Genomic DNA, 19,900 nt, shown 5'->3' with positions numbered 1-19,900 from the left:
GCAGGAGTTCAGATATGCTTTTGCTCCTCATGGTGGCGAGAGCTGCTATTCTGCTGTGAGGCTGGCATAGTGAAATCAAATAGGAAATGTTGAGCTGACAATTGAAATGGAAAATGTGGGAAGTAAAGCCTCACCAAAAATCATATCAGTGGGGTGCAAAATCTGTAAGTGGCAAGTTCACATGCAGTGCAAGAAAGTTTAAATATTTTTCTGGTTTCCAGTTTTTTTTTAACACTTGTGGACACAACAATTTGCATCCCTGCTTCCCTCTGAACTGCTGAGGTAATTGAGGCTACTCCTTGTTCACGCACACCGTGTTTAAAAAAAAAACTATTTTTATTCAAACATTTTCCATTTTATACATAACACCAAAACAACCCCCCCCCCCCCCCCCCCCATCCCCGTTTTCACAACTAACGGTGACTAGCTCTTTGAAATATATAATGAACGGCTGCCACCTTCGGTAGAACTCCCTCCCCACTGCTCACCTGGCGGGGTACGTGACTTTCCCGAGGTATAGGCACCAACCCCCATCAGGTCTCCCAGCCACACCGAGGCACTGGGTGGAGAAGCTGACCTCCACCCCAGCAGCACTCACCTCCGGGCAATCAGCGAGGCGAAGGCCAGGACACCGGCCCCCGCCTGTAGCTCCGGCCTGTCTGACACCCTAAATATGGCCACTAAAGGACAGGGCCCCACCTCGATCTTCAGAATCATTGACATGGTGCTGAAGAAGGAGACCCAGAACCCCATGAGCAGAACATGAGCACCTGGTTAGCCGAACCTCTCCCACAACGCTCGCGCTTGTCCTCCGCTCCCACAAAGAACCTACACAGCCTGGACCTAGTCAGATGAGCCCCATACACTACTTTAAGCTGTACTAAGCCAAGCCCCGCACATGAGGATGTGGTGTTATCCCTCCGCATGACCTCACTCCACACCCAGTCCTCCAACACCAGCCCCAACTCCCCCTCCTCCCACTTGACCGTAACCCCCTCCACCGATACTGCACCTTCGGACCTAATCCTTCCATAGATACCTGAGATACACCCTTCACCTGAGGTTAAAGAACCCTCTACATCAACGAGGTTGGTGGCACCACAGGGCATGTCGGAAAATTCCATTTCACAAAGTTTCAAACTTGCAGCGAGTCAGACCGCAAGAGCTCAAATTTCTCCGACAACTCCAAACTCGCAAACTGTCCTTCCAAGAACAGATCCCCCATTCCTTGCAACCCATTCTGTTCCCTCCCCCTCGTACGTGGCATCCAACCTCGCAGGTTCAGACATGGTTCGTACAGATCGGAGCCAGCTTCCATACCACCCCCAATTTAAAATGTTGCCAAAATTGTCTCCATATCTTCAGCTCGGCGACAACCACCGGGTTCGCCGAATATTTCACTGGTGAGAACGGGAGTGAGGCCATCGCTGGTGCCCTGAACCCAGACCCCCTATATGATTTCAACTCCATCCGTACCCAGGTCGCTTCCAAATCCCCACACCAACCCAACGCCTTCTCCACATTGGCCGCCCAGCAATATTATATCGGACTTGGCTACCCCCACCTCCCTGACTGGATTGGCCACGCTAAATTGTTCCTTCGTATCCAAAAAGGTAAGGTGGGCTTATGGGGATAGGATGAAGGTGTGGGCTTAATCAGAGTGCTCTTTCAAAGGGCCGGTGTAGGCTCGATGGGCCGAATGGCCTCCTTCTGCACTGTAAATTCTATGATTCTATGACTCACTGCGCTTCGAATCCTCGCCACTTTGCCCACCCAGATAAAAGACAAAATCAATTTCTCGACTCCCCCAGAAAAGGACTTTGGAAGAAAACCCGGCAAACACTGGGACAGGAACAGAAATCTTGGTAAAATATTCATCTTGACCGACTGAATCCTGCCCGCCCAGGACAGAGGGAGACTGTCCCACCTCTGCAAATCGGTCTTGACACTTCCCACCAAGCCCATATAGTTAAACCTACAGAGCCGGACCCAATCCGGAGCCACCTGAACCCCCAGGCATCTGAAGTGAGAACCCGCTAAGCGGAGCGACAACGCCCCCAGATTGATTGCCCTCCCGGGGGGGGGGGGGGGGGGGTGTTAACCGGGAAACACTCCCTTTTCTCCAGGTTCAATTTGTACCCTGAAAAAGAGCCAAAGTGCCTCAGCACGTCAAAGAAGAATTCCCTATCCCCCCCAGGTATAGAAACCGTCACGGATCCATTCCTCCCGTGTCAATGAACGTGTCAATGAGCGCTGTCAATACCTTTGCTCGCCCCAAAGGGGCCAATGACTTCGGCTTAGACGGTCTAACTTTGGATTCAAAACACAATTTGGATCCACCCCCAAGATCAACGGGGATAGCAGCCAACATCCTCTTCATAAATGCTACGTCATCCCAGTTTGGTGCATTTACCAATACCACTGACTTGTCTCCCAACGTCCCAGTAACTATTACGTACCTCCCTCCCTGATCCGCCACAACCTTCCCCACCTGAAACCAAACTCTTCTATTCATTAAAATTGCTACCCCCTGGGCCCTGCTATCAAAGCCCGAGTAGAACACCTGGACCACTCGACCCTTCCGAAGCCTGATCTGGTCCCTCACCTGCAGATGGGTCTCCTGCAAAGGTACCTCACCTAATTGAGGGGTCTCTCAACCCCTTCCCCTGAAGTCAGCCATTTCCACTGGGAGGACTATCCCCTCCATCTTCCAGGCTCCTAATACCAGGGCCCACCCTAGATGGCCACTAGCCCCACCCGCAGGAAGAGACAAAGAAAAACACCCTGGGCACTGTCAGCAATCTACCCCCTTCCAAATCCCTTATCCCAGAACTCCTCCAGCTATTTCTCAAACTATAATCTCTCTTCACCATCCTTTTCCCCCCACCACCATTAACACCTGGTAGGCTCATCGAAACCTGCCTAAACAGGTCCAACAGGCCACAGCCCCTCTCCCCACCTCACTCCTACTAGTGAGGTAGGCCCCACCCCGCCAGGGTCCACATCAAATGAGTAAAAGAAAAGAACCAAAACTTGCCCCTCCCTCTGCAAAGGAATAACGAAACCCAAACCCATTAGCATCCTCCATTTTGGGCCACGTATGACTCGATTCCTACCTTAGTCCATATCCCCAAAGTCCTCAGCCCCCTCCACTCCCAAAAAGACCTGGTCCGCCTCTCCCATCAACTTTGCCAACATTGCAGTCAAGTACTCGGTCTGTCTTGGGCCATCCACCCCATCCGGCAACCCCATGATCCTGAGGTTCTGCCTCCTCTACCAGGTCCTTGACCTTAGTCCTCAGGCCCTAGTTCCTGTCCTCCACTACCAGCTCAGCTTCCAGTGAGGCCATCTGGTCACTGTGTCGCGGCGAGGATCTCTCCTCCACCCCCTTCAGCACCTCACCATGCTCCCGTCCCCGAGGTCTTTCCTAGTGCCTCCTTTATTGGGCCCAACGCGTCCTCCACCGACCTTTTAGGGTCGCCATCATCTCCCTCTCGTGCGTCTCCGAATACTTGCCGAACAGTCTCTCAAATTCGGCCGCCATTACCTCTGTCAGCTTATCCACAGTAATTGGTGCAGCCCCATCCAATGAGCCTCAGCCATTTTTGTTCCCAACGGACTCCGCACCTTCCCAACTCTTCCCGCTCGTACCCTTTCCAGTATTCTTTTTGCGGTCATCAGTGTTCATCTACAGGAAAGCCCTTTTTTCAGGAACTTGCACGTTCTGATTGGACTTGGTCGAATGAGAGAACCTTTAAATTTAAGGATTCTGTATCCAACCATTGCGTTCAAAAGATGTGCCTGACCCACTGGCCATTCAGTCTCGAAAGAATAATTTCAACACTTTTAACGTTTTGGTTTAAAATAAGTATTTTAAACACAGACCATTGATGGGCCTGTTGGGGGAGCAGGCTGGGAGAATTTGTCAATGTAAAATAGCTACTGTGAATGGTTCCCCAAGACAAAGCTGCCTCTAATTCAGCACTTATTCTCACTGGCCTGGGAACGAAAACTGAGCCCAGGTCTTCTGAGTTTTGGCAGAGTAAAAGGAGGTTTGAGTTCCATTTGACCAGCATTATCTTTGAGCTGGCGGACCGAAAGGTTATTCTCTGCGCTCTGTGTAACATCTGTCCCCGTGATGAGAACAAAGCTTCACAACTTGTTTCCTTTCCCTCTGTTTCTAGTCAAGCAGCAGCCAGGCTCTCTGCATCAGCCAGCACACAGCCCTCCAGTCCAGCAGCCTCTGAGCCCGTCAACCCTCAGCCTAATCGACCAGATGAAGCCCCAGCTGTCCCCATTGCCGCTGTTCCAGAGAACAGGCCCATCAACCAGAACATTCAGATGAATGCACAGGGAGGGCCTGTACTAAACGAAGAGGACTTGAATCACGATTGGTTGGACTGGATGTACACAGTGTCCCGAGCAGGCATCCTGCTAAGCATTGTGTATTTCTACTCCTCTTTCAGTCGCTTTGTGATGGTGATGGGAGCCATTTTACTGGTTTATTTGTAAGTATTGGTATCATTTTTCCTTAGCTTTAAACTTAAAATAGTAATCTTTATTGTCACAAGTAGGCTTACATTAACACTGCAATGAAGTTACTGTGAAAAGCCCCGAGTCGCCACACTCCGGCGCCTGTTCGGGTACGCAGAGGGAGAATTCAGAATGCCCAATCCACCTAACAGCACGTCTTTCGGGACTTGTGGGAGGAAACCGGAGCACCCGGAGGAAACCCACGCAGACACGGGGAGAACGTGCAGACTCCACACAGACAGTGACCCAAGCCGGGAATCAAACCACAGTGCTAACCACTGTGCTACCATGGCGCCAGCAGGTGAATTCAAAGCTGTGCCTGAAAAAAAATCTCCTATTAAGATGAATTTTTCAATTAAACCTGGATGTATCCGGCAGGCAGGGCTAGAAATTGTTAACCGTTTTATACCAGTGATCACACGCCCAGTAATACTTAGAAAATACCATCAGTTTTCAACCAAAACTGGATCCCCAACATCACCTTGAACATTTACTTTTTTGAAAGTTTCTTTAAAAGGAATCTTTTTCAATCCTGCCTTAAGATGGAAGTATTGTTTTCTGTGGAATTAACTTGAGTGGGATATTGAAGAATTCCATAAAACTGTACATCAGCTCCAATATTAGTGCTAAAATTCTGACCACAACCCCTCTCATTTGATAAGGTTCCCCATGGTAGGCTTATGCAGAAAGTAAGGAGGCATGGGATAGTGGGAAATTTGGCCAGTTGGATAACGAACTGGCTAACTGATCGAAGTCAGAGAGTGGTGGTGGATGGCAAATATTCAGCCTGGATCCCAGTTACCAGTGGCATACCGCAGGGATCAGTTCTGGGTCCTCTGCTGTTTGTGATTTTCATTAATGACTTGGATGAGGGAGTTCAAGGGTGGGTCAGTAAATTTGCAGACGATACGAAGATTGGTGGAGTTGTGGATAGTAAGGAGGGCTGTTGTCGGCTGCAAAGAGACATAGATAGGATGCAGAGCTGGGCTGAGAAGTGGCAGATGGAGTTTAACCCTGAAAAGTGTGAGGTTGTCTTTTTTGGAAGGTCAAATATGAATGCTGAATACAGGGTTAACGGTAGAGTTCTTGGCAATGTGGAGGAGCAGAGCGATCTTGGGGTCTATGTTCATACATCTTTGAAAGTTGCCACTCAAGTGGATAGAGCTGTGAAGAAGGCCTATGGTGTGCTAGCGTTCATTAACAGAGGGATTGAATTTAAGAGCCATGAGGTGATGATGCAGCTGTACAAAACTTTGGTAAGGCCTCATTTGGAGTACTGTGTACAGTTCTGGTCACCTCATTTTAGGAAGGATGTGGAAGCTTTGGAAAAGGTGCAAAGGAGATTTACCAGGACGTTGCCTGGAGTGGAGAGTAGGTCTTACGAGGAAAGGTTGAGGGTGCTAGGCCTTTACTCATTAGAATGGAGAAGGATGAGGGGCGACTTGATAGAGGTTTATAAGGTGATCAGGGGAATAGATAGAGTAGACAGTCAGAGACTTTTCCCCCGGGTGGGACAAACCATTACAAGGGGACATAAATTTAAGGTGAATGGTGGAAGATATAGGGGTGATGTCAGAGATAGGTTCTTTACCCAGAGAGTAGTGGGGGCATGGAATGCACTGTCTGTGGAAGTAGTTGAGTCGGAAACATGAGGGACCTTCAAGCAGCTATTGGATAGGTACATGGATTACGGTAAAATTATATAGTGTAGATTTATTTGTTCTTAAGGGCAGCATGGTAGCATTGTGGATAGCACAATTGCTTCACAGCTCCAGGGTCCCAGGTTCGATTCCGGCTTGGGTCACTGTCTGTGTGGAGTCTGCACATCCTCCCCGTGTGTGCGTGGGTTTCCTCCGGGTGCTCCGGTTTCCTCCCACAGTCCAAAGATGTGCAGGTTAGGTGGATTGGCCATGATAAATTGCCCTTAGTGACCAAAATTGCCCTTAGTGTTGGGTGAAGGTGTTGACCTTGGGTATGGTGCTCTTTCCAAGAGCCGGTGCAGACTCAATGGGCCGAATGGCCTCCTGCACTGTAAATTCAATGATAATCTATGATTAATCTAGGACAAAGGTTCGGCACAACATCGTGGGCCGAAGGGCCTGTTCTGTGCTGTATTTTTTCTATGTTCTATGTTCATATGGGTCAGAAACACATTGGTGCTCTTCTGACGGCACTTCATCTCCTAGTTAAGTGGGAAATAAGTCACTTTTATTGGTCATTTTGTGTATGAATTCATATCAATAATCTGCATCTTATTTATAATTTTCAAACTTTTGTAAGCGTGTACTTTTTAATCCTTGTGGATTCAGGGTTATCGATCACAGCCTAAGTCAGCTTCTGATACCTCAGCTCCAGCTATCCTGTCCTCTGCTTGGTTGCTGCGTCTCTATTTCAGTAGAGACGCAGCTTGCATTTGGTACTTTTAGGCATTTGACACGTTTACTTTGCAGGAGGTGCACAAGCTGCTCTGTAAGACTGCACAACGGCAAAATGTAAATGTCGCCACAGTCCCAGAGGACCAAAGGGTGCACTCTTTTTTGAGAAAGCTGCCTGGTGGTGACTTAACCTGAGGGTCACCACACCTCAGGTGAGCGGCAATTCCACGCACTTTAAAACAAAATTGAATTTTGGTTTGTGAAGCCCTTGGATTTTCCCCAGGATGTCGGCAGGTGCTCTGTGTATATAAGTAATCGTATTTTGAACATAAGCATTGAATTTTTATTTTTTAATTTTTTTAATTTTATTTTGTAACTTTAGAGTACCCAATTCATTTTTTCCAATTATGCGGCAATTTAGTGTGGCCAATCCACCTAGCTTGCACATTTTTGGGTTGTGGGGGCGAAACCCCGCAAACACGGGGAGAATGTGCAAACTCCACAAGGTCAGTGACCCAGAGCCGCGATCGACCTCGGCGCCGTGAGGCCGCAGTGCTAGCCCACTGCGCCACCATGCTGCCCTGCGTTGAATTTATTTTTAATCACTGTTATGATGTGAGCAACACCAACAAGGCAACATTGATTATTCACCCTTGGTTGTCATTGGGACATTAAGAAATACAATCCCTCCTAAATTATTTACTCTCCAGGGAATCTCCAAAACAATATCCCATTAGCCATCTCTGTGTAAACAAGTAAATGGTTAAAATGAATCATTGTCATCTCTGGTGACTTCTTAATTTCAACTTTACTAATGCCTTTATGTATTTTAGAACATAGAACAGTACAGCACAGAACAGGCCCTTCGGCCCTTGATGTTGTGCCGAGCTTTGTCTGAAACCAAGATCAAGCTATCCCACTCCCTGTCATTCTGGTGTGCTCCATGTGCCTATCCAATAACCGCTTGAAAGTTCCTAAAGTGTCCGACTCTACTATCACAGCAAGCTGTCCAGTCCACACCCTAACCACTCTCTGAGTAAAGAACCTACCTCGGATTCCGCATCCCTCCTATATCTCCCACCCCGAACCTTATAGTTATGGTCCCTTGTAACAGCTACATCCACCTGAGGAAATAGTCTCTGAACAACCACTCTATCTATCCCCCTCATCATCTTATAAACCTCTATTAAATCGCCTCTCATCCTCCTTCGCTCCAATGAGAAAAGCTCTAGCTCCCTCAACCTTTCCTCATAAGACCTACCCTCCAATCAAGGCAGCATCCTGGTAAATCTCCTTTGCACCCTTTCCAATGCTTCCACACCCTTCCTATAATGAGGTGACCAGAACTGCACACAATACTCCAAATGTGGTCTCACCAGGATCCTGTACAGTTGCAGCATAACCTCGCGGCTCTTAAACTCAAGCCCCCTGTTAATAAATGCTAACACACTGTAGGCCTTTTTCACGGCTCTATCCACTTGAGTGGCAACCTTCAGAGATCTGTGGACATGAACCCCAAGATCTCTGTTCCTCCACATTCCTCAGAACCCTGCCGTTGACCCTATAATCCGCATTCAAATTTGTCCTACCAAAATAAATCACCTTGCACTTATCAGGGTTAAACTCCATCTGCCATTTTTCGGCCCAGCTCTGCATCCTATCAATGTCTCTTTGCAGCCTACAACAGCCCTCGACTCATCCACTACTCCACCAATTTTGGTGTCATCAGCAAATTTACTGACCCACTCTTCAGCCCCCTCCTCCAACTCATTTATAACGTTTTAAATCTGGGATTGGCAGTAACATTACTGCCACAAATATGAAATATACATATCACTTTGTACATTCATCCCGTATTGGTATCCATAGCAGATTTGCCGAGTGCATACATGGATCTTTTTCTGATTGGCAGGATGTGATGAGTGGAGTCCCGCAGGGATCTGTTCTGGGGCCTCAGTTTTTTACAATTTATGTCACTGACTGAGATGAGACGAGTGAATGCATGGTAGCTCAATTTGCAGATGAGACCTTTGTATGTTGTGAAGAGGACATGAAGAGGTTTCAAACGGATATAGGTTGAGTGAGTGAGCAAAGATCTCGCAAATTGAGTATAATGTGGAAAAATATGAAGGAAGTGTCTCACTTTGGCTGAAAGAGTGAAGAGTATTACTTAAACGGAGAATGACTATAGAATTCTGAAGTGCAGAGGTGTATGGGTATGCCAGTGCATGAGTCACACTAGGTTAGTATGCAGGTACAGCAAGTAATTAAGAAAGCTAATGGAATTCTAGGAACCTGGATAGCCCATGTCTGTTCCTCTGGCAGAAAAGAGACAAGCGAGTTCACCTCTCATTTTCTCTTTTATAATCTCGACTGCAGCACTTGTGTTCAGTCAGACATAGTGTGTCATCGATAGTTGTACCACATTGCTTCCATGGGGAGGCTGGGAGATGAGCTGAGCCCTGAGGGTTTCTCACTTCTGGTGTTTTAAATTTTTTTTTTTTTTAGAGGGCCCAATTCATTTTTTTCCAATTAAGGGGCAATTTAGCGTGGCCAATCCACCTAACCTGCACATCTTTTGGGTTGTGGGGTGAAACCCTCGCAGACACGGAGAGAATGTGCAAACTCCACATGGACAGTGACCCAGGGCCGGGATCGAACCTGGGACCTCGGCGTCGTGAGGCAGCAATGCTAACCACTGCGCCACCGTGCTGCCTTCTCCTTCTGGTCTTAACCATCTGGACGATAGGCTGAGTTGAATGGATTCTTAATTGACAAAGGAGTCAAAGGGTAAGGGGTAGACGTGAAGGTAGAGGCCACAATCAGATGAGCCGTGATCTTATCGAAAGGCAGAGCAGGTCCAAGGGAGCTGGATGGCCTAATCCTGCCCTTTCGTTATATGTATGTTCATGTAATGGGCTATGGACATTCCACATTGTTTATGGATAACCTCGCCAATTGTAAAGCTGGACAGTGGCATAATTTGAAGCTGTTCCGAGGTGATTGCAGATCCTGGATGTAGCATGAATGAAAATGGCTGATTGCCCAGTGTTAGACATCTGGTCTGAGCAAAAGCCAATGGGTACAGCTTCAGTATTGCGTTTGACCATTGAAATACAGATTGGTACAGCACTTCTAGCCCCAGGCTAGAAGTATTTCCTTTTTAAAAAAATAATTTTTATTAAAGTTTTCACAAAATATCAACAACAAAATGTGAAAGGAACCCAATAGAATTAAATACAAAACAACCCCATGCCCCCCTCCCCCTATACATAAATAATAAATTAACACCCCGAAACACATAGCAAACATAGCAAATATATACACCCCCTCAGATCCCCCAGTATAGCCAAACAAAAATAAAATAGAACCCCCCCCCCCCCCCCCCCCCCGGGTTGCTGCTGCTGACCATTGTCTACCGTTCTGCCAGGAAGTCCAAGAACGGTTGCCACCGCCTGAAGAATCCTTGCACCGATCCCCTTAAGGCAACTTTCACCCTCTCCAATTTAATAAACCCCGCCATATCATTGATCCAGGATTCCACGCTTGGGGGCCTCGCATCCTTCCACTGAAGAAAAATCCTTCGCCGGGCTACCAGGGACGCAAAGGCCCTCCTGCCCTCTTTCGCCTCCTGCACTCCCGGCTCCCCTGCAACCCCAAATATTGCGAGCCCCCAGCCCGGTTTGACCCTGGTCCTACCACCCTCGACACCGTCCTCGCTACGCCCATCCAAAATTCCTCCAGCGCTGGGCATGCCCAGAACATATGGGTGTGATTTGCTGGGCTCCCTAAGCACCTAACACACCTGGCCTCACCCCCAAAAAACCGACTCATCCTTGTCCCGGTCATGTGTGCCCTCTGCAGCACCTTAAACTGTATGAGGCTGAGCCTCGCGCACGAAGAGGAAGAGTTCATCCTCCCAAGGGCATCTGCCCACGTCCCCTCCTCGATCTCCTCCCCCAACTCCTCCTCCCACTTAACTTTCAGCTCCTTCACCGAGGCCTCCTCCTCCTCCTGCATCACCTGATATGTTGCCGAGATCTTCCCCACTCCCACCCACCCCCCGAGAGCACCCTGTCCTGTACTGTGTGTGGCAGTAGCCGCGGGAATTCCACCACTTGCCGCCTGGCAAACGCCCTTACCTGTAGATACCTAAAGGCGTTTCCCGGGGGGCGCCCGTACTTCTCCTCCAGCTCACCCAAGCTCGCGAACTTCCCGTCCACGTTCAGGTCTCCCAACCTTCTTATCCCTGCCCTGTGCCACCCCGAAAACCCTCCATCTATTCTCCCTGGGACAAATCGGTGGTTCCCCCGTATCGGGGTCCACACCGAGGCCCCCATTTCCCCCCTGTGCCGCTTCCTTTACCCCCAGATTTTGAGGGTAGCCGCCACCACCGGGCTCGTGGTATACCTCATTGGAGGGAGCGGCAGCGGCGCCATTGCCAGCGCCTCCAGACTCGTACCCTCACAAGACGCTGTCTCCAGCCTCTTCCATGCAGCCCACTCCCCCTTCATCACCCACTTGCGTACCATCGCCGCATTGGCGGCCCAGTAGTACCCACAGAAGTTGGGCAGCGCCAGCCCCCCCCCCATCCCTACTCCGCTCCAGGAACACCCTTCTCACCCTCTGAGTCCTTCGCGCCCACACAAACCCCGTTATGCTTCTGTTGACCCGCCTAAAGAAGGCCTTCGGGACAAGAATGGGGAGGCACTGGAACAGGAACAAAAACCTTCGGAGCACCGTCATCTTGACTGACTACCCGCCAGGGACAGTGGCAATGCGCCCCACCTCTTAAACTCCTCCTCCATTTGCTCCACCAGCCTCGTGAAATTAAGTCTATGCAGAGCCCCCCCAGCTCCTGGCCACCTGGACCCCCAAATACCTGAAGCTCCTCTCCTCCCTTTTTAGTGGGAGCTCGCCAATCCCCCTCTCCTGGTCCCCTGGGTGAACCATGAACAACTCGCTCTTCCCCATGTTGGGCTTGTACCCTGAGAAATCCCCAAACTCCCTGAGGATCCTCATTACCTCCGGCATTCCCCCCACCGGGTCCGCCACATATAGCAGCAAGTAGTCCGCATAGAGCAACACCATATGCTCCTCCCCACCCTGCACCAGCCCCCTCCAGTTCCTCGACTCCCTCAGTGCCATAGCCAGGGGTTTAATCGCCAGTGCGAAGAGCAGGGAGGACAGGGGACACCCCTGCCTCGTCCCTCGATGCAACCAAAAGTACTCAGACCTCCTTGTTCGTGGCCACACTTGCCATTGGGACCTCGTACAACACCCTAACCCACCTGACGAACCCCTCCCCAAACCCGAACCTCTTCAGCACCTCCCACAAGCACCCCCACTCTACCCTATCGAAGGCCTTCTCGGCGTCCATCGCCACCACTATCTCCGCTTCTCCCTCCCTTGCCAGCATCATAATAACGTTCAGGAACTTTCGCGTTCAGCTGCCTCCCCTTCACGAACCCCGTCTGGTCTTCGTGGATAACCTGCGGCGCATAATCCTCAATTCACGTGGCTAAGACCTTCGCCAGCACCTTGGCATCTACATTTGGATAGCACAATTGCTTCACAGCTCCAGGGTCCCAGGTTCGATTCCGGCTTGGGTCACTGTCTGTGCGGAGTCTGCACATCCTCCCCGTGTGTGCGTGGGTTTCCTCCGGGTGCTCCGGTTTCCTCCCACAGTCCAAAGATGTGCAGGTTAGGTGGATTGGCCATGATAAATTGCCCTTAGTGTCCAAAATTGCCCTTAGTGTTAGGTGGGGTTACTGGGTTATGGGGATAGGGTGGAGGTGTTGACCTTGGGTAGGGTGCTCCAAGAGCCGGTGCAGACTCGATGGGCCAAATGGCGTCCTTCTGCACTGTAAATTCTTTGATGATTTAACAACGAAATAGGCTTGTAAGACCCACACTGCAGGGGATTCTTGTCCCGCTTCAGGATCAAGGAGATCAGTGCCCGGGACATCGTCGGAGGCAAAGCCCCCCCCCCCCTCCATTGCCTCATTGAAGCCCTAACCAGCAACGGGCCCAACAGGTCCACATATTCTTTGTAGAATTCGACCGGGAAACTGTCCGGTCCCGGTGCCTTCCCCGCCTGCATGCTCCCTATCCCTTTGGCCAGCTCCTCCAGCCCAATCGGGGCCCCTAATCACACCACCAGTCCCTCCTCCACCTTCGGGAACATCAGTTGGTCCAGAAAGCGGTCCATCCCTCCCCCCTCCAGTGGGGGCTCTGACCGATACAGTTCCTCATAAAAGTCCCTGAAGACCCCCTTGATGCCAACCCCATTCCGCACCACACTCCCTCCCCTATTGTTAACTCCCCCGATCTCCCTAGCTGCGTCCGGCTTCCAAAGCTGATGCGCCAGCATCCGACTTGCCTTTTCCCCATATTCATAAATCGCCCCCTGGGCCTTCCTTCACTGCGCCTCCGCCTTCCTGGTGGTCAACATGTCGAATTCGGCCTGGAGGCTACGCATCTCCCTCAACAGTCCCTCCTCGGGCACCTCCGCATACCTCCTGTCTACCCTCATCACCTCCCCCACCAGCCTCTCTCTCACCCCTCTCCTCTCCTTGTGGGCCCTAATGGAGATCAGCTCTCCCCTAACCACCGCCTTCAGCGCCTCGCAGACCATCCCCACTCGGACCTCCCCGTTCTCATTGGCCTCCAGGTATCTCTCTATGCTTCCTCGTACCCGCTCGCTCACCTCCTCGTCCGCCAACAGCCCCACCTCCAAGCGCCACAACGGGCGCTGGTCCCTCTCCTCCCCCAGCTCTAGGTCTACCCAATGCGGGGCGTGATCCGAAATGGCTATCGCTGAGTACTCGGTATCCTCTACTCGCGCAATCAGCGCCCTGCTCAGAACAAAAAAGTCAATCCGGGAATAGGCCTTATGACCGTGCGAGAAGAATGAAAATTCCCTAGCCCCCGGCCTTGCAAATCTCCAAGGGTCCCCCCCCCCCCCCCAATCTGGTCCATAAACCCCCTCAGCACCTTAGTCACCGCCGGCTTCCTACCCGACCCCCCATTATCAGGCCCCCCACTTCCAAGTCCGGGATCCGACCCAACATGTGCCGCATAAAACCTGCATCGTCCCAGTTCGGGGCGTACACGTTGACCACCACCCTCTCCCCTTGCAGCTTCCCACTTACCATTACGTACCTGCCGCCATTGTCTGTCACAATGCTCGACGCCTCGAACGACACTCTCTTTCCCACCAAGAACGCCACCCCCCGATTTTTGGCATCCAGCCCCGAATGAAACACCTGATCTACCCACCCCTTCCTCAATCTTATCTGGTCTGCCACCTTCAGGTGTGTCTCCCTGAGCATGACCACATCCGCCTTCAGGTGCGCAAACACCCGGGCCCGCTTAACCGGCCCGTTCAGTCCCCTTACGCTCCAGGTTATCAGCCGGATCAGGGGGCTACCCGCCCCCCCCGCCCCCGCCGACTAGCCATAACCCCTCCTCGGCCAGCCACGCACCCGCACCCCACGCCCGGCCCGTTCCCCACGGCAGCAGACCCCCGTCCCAACCCCCTTTACTCCAGCTCCCCCTTGACCATACCAGTCGGAACCCGGCCCCCCACCCCCTCCCCCCACCAGCTAGGACCCCTCCTAGCTGCATTGCTCCCCCCATTGCACTCCCGCAAGTCAGCTGACTCCTGCTGACCCCGGCCACTCCTGCCTCTCCTTCGACTCCTCCCATTGTGGAACTTCCCCATCCCCTCCATTACCCACCAGCAGGCTCTCCGCCTCCCCCTTCCATCCCAAGCGTGGGAAAAAACCCTCGCTTCCCCTCCCCGGCCCCGCCCCCTCCAGCTTTCAGCGCGGGAAAAAGCCCGCGCTTTCCACCTGCCAGGCCCCGCCTCCTCTGGCGCAGCTCCTTTTCCAGGCCCAGTCCCCTCACCCCCGACTCGGGCCTCCCCCTCCCCCGCGGGGCCCCATCCCCCCTACCGGCCATCCACCCCCTACTCCGTTTACTTGCCTCCTCGAAGAGCCCACCCGACAGACCCAACCAAAACAGTGCCCAACCCACCCGAACCACCCACACCGAACCAAAAAGAAACTAGAACAAAGAACCCCCCCCTCAAAATGTAACTCAACAACAGCAATCCCCGACCATCCCCACGCCCGACTCCCCATCCCGAACCTCAGTTTGTGTCCAGCTTCTCGGCCTGAACAAAGGCCCACGCCTCCTCCGGGGACTCAAAATAATGGTGCCGGTCCTTGTAGGTGACCCACAGACGCGCCGGCTGCAGCATGCCAAACTTGCTATTGTGTTTCCTGATGAACAGGCATTCAGTAGAATGGTCTGTTTACTGTCAGGACATTGAATATCCTGCTCCAATAATTCCGCAATACTTCATTGATATGCCTTTGTGGACTGTCTGTGATAGCACTTGGCTGAATTTCACAACCCAATCTGTAACTTTGGGTGACGTGAATTACATTTTTCTGAAACAAAGAGGACCTTTCTTTCACAAAAAACAGCATATTTCACCATGAAGCTTTCCTGTCTGGTGACATTTTGGGATTGTTACGGTAATGGCTCATGATGTTAAATTATTTTTGGCACCAAAGCTGTTTGAACGAGATAACGCCTGACATTTCTTTGCAAAATGCTCATTGAGTTGGAAGGCTCTGAAGTTCAGAGTTGTCTTTTTGTATGTTATTTTCAGAAACCAAGCCATGTGACTGCCATATGGTTTGGTTTCTGTCAAGAGCCCAGTGAAATTGTAAAACCGCCTATAAGTTTGCTCTCTTTCATGATTCACTGGAGAAAATTGAAATTCATTTTAGTACATCATAGGCCAAGATACAGCTGTGTTTTTCTCCACAATCTCAGAGCGGAGTATAATTTGTATCTGTTTCTAAAGTGCCACTATCTTCATTTCGCAATCAAAGGCGATGACCATTGCTGTTCCAACTTAAGAATTCATAAAATTTCTTCTTGGACTCATTATTACAAAGAAGCAATTAATTTATCGCATGGAGCTACGGGCTCACTCCGAGCATTGAAACAAGGAACTATAGAAATTCCACAATTATACTTCACTGAAATCCTAATGACAACTGTGCAACGGGCCTTCACTCTTTTGCATGATGTGTAACCACCATGCCAACCCTCCCCTCCCCTAAAGTTTGGTTTGCCTTTATTAAGTCTTCCTTCTGTAAGATTTTAGAGTTTTGAGGTATAAAACCCTTTAACTAAATAAATTCCAAATTCTTAATTTCTATCACTGGTCCTCAATTGTACTTGACCTAGCAAGGTACAAATAACTAATATTTATGAATAAAGTAGAATTTATTAAGATTGTACATATACTTAACACAAAGTAGTGAAGACAACATGGAAGTTCCTCATCTCTCAAGTTCCTGGGAGTCTTGAGTGTTGCCAGCACAGGCGATGTCCCTGTCTTCTCTGTTTGTGAAGTGAAGTTGAACTGTACCTGGAAGAGTGATACCCCAGAAGCCATCGTGACATTTTGCCAACAAAGATTCCAATTTTCCAACTTTTATTCCCACTTCTCATTATTCTGAGATCCCTTATTTGGAAATAGTCCATATTTGCTGCTTCCATTGACTGGAGATGCAAGTCAGCTCATGTCACCCCATATCTAGTCTAAATGGCTCTAGTTAAGATAAAGTCATCCAAAGCTCAGGTGACTTTTAGCCATTCCTTCAAAGTTGATTTTTTCATTAAAATCACCTAATTGTTTTGTGCATAGAGCTGCTTGAACTCTAGACTCTCGGCAACTTAAAATCGTAGGACAATTAAGTGCAGTTTCTCACAAACAAACAGCCCTTCTGTAAAAGGTCCCAGCTGCCTTGACTGCCGATTGTGACTCTTAACAGAAATTCAAACAACTATTTAATTTAAAATGTGGTTAAATAATAAAATCCATATATATTAACGACCAAAAACAAACCCTAAGAAATTAGTAGAATTATCAAAATCTTACACGTTTCGAGCATTTTATTGGCACATGTTTAAATTCTCACTTTTAGCAGTTGTTATACTGTTGTCTCTTTTGAAAGAACAAATGTATGTTTCCAATAGGGTGAATAGAAGAAATGTGACAACATTCACCGCATTCCATTGTTGTCCTCTCCACAAACCCTACTTTGGTACCCTGACCCAGAGGCTGAAGTCCATACTCCTGGTCTGCACTATCTAACACTCTTGCAAGGCTTTGCATAACTGGGTAGCAAAGTATTGGTGCTCAATGAGTGAGGAAGATCTTGAAACTCGAGTGTGAATCGACAGGAAGCTTTCTTCAGTTGTGGAATGAATTGGGCACATCCCTCTTCCAGGTGTACCTTCTGCAGCAGTGGATATGATATTGTCTGACACAGCTTGGCAGTGAATACGCCAAAGTATTCAGTAGGTTATAGTGGAACACCTGGGTTTTATGTTACAGTGAAAGGTATTCTTTGGAGCTCTCCTTTACGGTGAAAGAACATTAATTTATCTTGCATGTACGCACGCGCACTCTGCTGTCACATTTTGAAATGCATTCAGTGCACAGCTATCTTCCTATCTGCGAGAAGGCTGGGTAGCAGCAGTGATAGGTGAACAGGATAAACATTGACTTCTTTCTAATTGTGAATGTTACAGGCTCAGTAACATTTGTATGGTGTGTTTGGAACAAGTTCTCGATGTCAAGTATGCTACAGTTTCTCACGTCAATTGTACTTTTTTTGAAAATAGCCACATCAGCTTTGGTTTTGGTGTTCCCCCAGCCAATTGATGCGCAGTGCTCCCTCCCTCACTTGCTGGATGTGAGAAATGGTGATCCGATCCAGATACCAATTGAATATTCTTTGCTGGAGCGGTCTAATGTGTTTCTGATAGGGTGGGACAGGCTATCTGTTGCTCCAGATACTTCAGTAGCAGCAGTATTCTTTCACCACTGTAGAATTATTATGCAACAGATCCTTCGTTTAACCTGCTGTGCCAATGAAGAACAGGCTGCTGTCAGCCTTTTCAGTCACAAGACCACTGACTATCTACTGATCAGTAAGAAGTCTGACAACACCAGGTTAAAGTCCAACAGGTTTATTTGGAATCACTAGCGTAGCTCCTTCATCAGGTAAAAAACCATCCCTCAATCGCCAACATTGAGGGCATTTAAAAGTTTATTGGATAAACATATGGATGATAATGGCATAGTGTAGGTTAGATGGCTTTTGTTTCGGTGCAACATCGTGGGCCGAAGGGCCTGTACTGCGCTGTATTGTTCTATGTTCTATGTATGTGATGAAGGAGCTACGCTCTGTTGTGTTATGTACTCTGGGATAACACAGGCTGCAACTCGATGCAGCTTTGACCAAAAGATACTCCAGACTTTGAAATAAGTTCAATGTGATTTATTGAACCATTAGCACAGTTCTCTATGAGTTCGACTCTCCTGCTAATCTTGCTATAGTAACTCAGTCTAACTAACCAGTCTGCTCGAAGCCACGTGGTGGGTGTGATGCTTCTGATCTGCCCCTGTCCTACTCTCTTAAGTGTCGCCTGTGGAAAGAAACAGAGCATGTGTGCCCTGCCTTCTATATGGATTGTGTAATGCCCCCTTGTGGTAGTGTCACCTCTGGGTGTCTTGACTGCCCATTGGTCATGTCCTGTTCTGTGTGTTCATTAGCTGTATGTCTGCATGTCATGACGTCTCTGGTGCTCCCTCTAGTGTTTACTTAGTCATAGTGTATTTACATTAACCCCTTGTGTATTTACAGTGATGCATATCACCACACGCTCGTGATTCCAAATAAACCTGTTGGACTTTAACCTGGTGTTTTAAGACGTCTTACTGTGCCCACCCCAGCCCAGCGCCGGCAACTCCACATCATACCTACTGATCATCCTAGATTTTCAGTTCCCTTTTTAGATCAAAGTGGCCAGTAGTAAAAAGGCACTTTAACTGTTGCAAGAGCAGGGAATTCCTGAATCTATTCTTTATTTAATTTTTCAAAACTTGTAGCTTAGTATGGCTTAAAGTGTGAACCGTGCCTGATACCTGCCGTGTTCATTGAAAAATCCTAGGCATCAAGCTGGATGGTTTCCATTTAGACACGATGCACAGAATCGGCGACCAGCAAATCAACCTGTGGAGTTCAACCAGGAAGGACAGGAGGATAATGCCCTTGAAGTGCAAGAAATGGTGAGTCTGTATCTCAGTGCAGTGATTGATGGAGTCTAAACATTTCCTGTAGTAATTTACCATGCTCCCAGTTCACCATTCTGCCATTTACTGTGCGCACTGGGGGCCAGTTACCATGGAACCCTGCTGAGCTATCCAAGCTGAATGTTTGACCTTACTGACATAGATCACTCCTCGTGGATGTGAGCAGGGACACATCAACGTTCACCAAACACTACAGCTAGTATCTGGCGCAGGTTTAAGCAGAACTCTGAACGGAACGGGGGAAAATGCAAACTGAAAATGCTGAAACTATTCAGCATGTCTGGCGAGACAGACCGAATTCACCAGATCGTGACCTTGTATCAGAACTGGGGAAAGTTAGAGATGTGATAGATTCTGAGCATGGGCTGGCTGGTCAGAAAGGTCTGTGATAGGGTGGAGAACAGAAGAGGCTGACAGGAGACCGGTTGCGGCTATGCCTGGGTAGGTCGCACGTTCGCCAGCACCCGCCGTGAGCGGCTTTTTGGGCCCTTTTAAGTTGCCCCAGCGGCATTTGGACGGCGATTCCCGGTGTGGGAAGGTAGCAGTGAGGTTCCCCCAGCACTGTATGGAGTGGACCAGGAGCGCAGCGGTCAAAAAAGCGGCACTGGAAAAGAGAGGAGAGCAAGTGTGGAAAAGCGGGATGGCGGCGGGCGGGGACCAGGCAGCGTGGGCTCCGTGGTCTCGGGAGCAGCAGGAATTTCTGAAAAGCTGCTTTGTGGAGTTGAAGGCGGAGATGTTGGCCCCTATGAAGTGGTCGATCGAGAGGCTGGTGGAGACCCAGAGGGCTCGGGACGGCGATTAA

At 49.4% G+C, this 19,900-nt stretch overlaps 1 protein-coding gene across 3 annotated transcripts in view; it reads left to right on the top strand.

Annotated features, from left to right (window-relative positions):
* The window catches only part of herpud2 (HERPUD family member 2), a 79,569-nt gene that overhangs the window by 52,997 nt on the left and 6,672 nt on the right, over positions 1 to 19,900 (top strand). For all 3 annotated transcript variants that reach the window (XM_072466862.1, XM_072466863.1, XM_072466864.1), the window contains 2 exons: positions 4,185 to 4,508; positions 18,957 to 19,074. In XM_072466862.1, coding sequence (XP_072322963.1) covers positions 4,185 to 4,508; positions 18,957 to 19,074 — 442 coding nt within the window. The remainder of the gene's footprint in view (positions 1 to 4,184; positions 4,509 to 18,956; positions 19,075 to 19,900) is intronic.

The sequence above is a fragment of the Scyliorhinus torazame genome, chromosome 11, assembly GCF_047496885.1.
Source record: "Scyliorhinus torazame isolate Kashiwa2021f chromosome 11, sScyTor2.1, whole genome shotgun sequence".
NCBI lineage: Eukaryota > Metazoa > Chordata > Chondrichthyes > Carcharhiniformes > Scyliorhinidae > Scyliorhinus > Scyliorhinus torazame.
The sequence above is the reverse complement of the archived record's forward strand: the minus strand, read 5'-3'. Positions and strand labels throughout refer to the sequence as shown.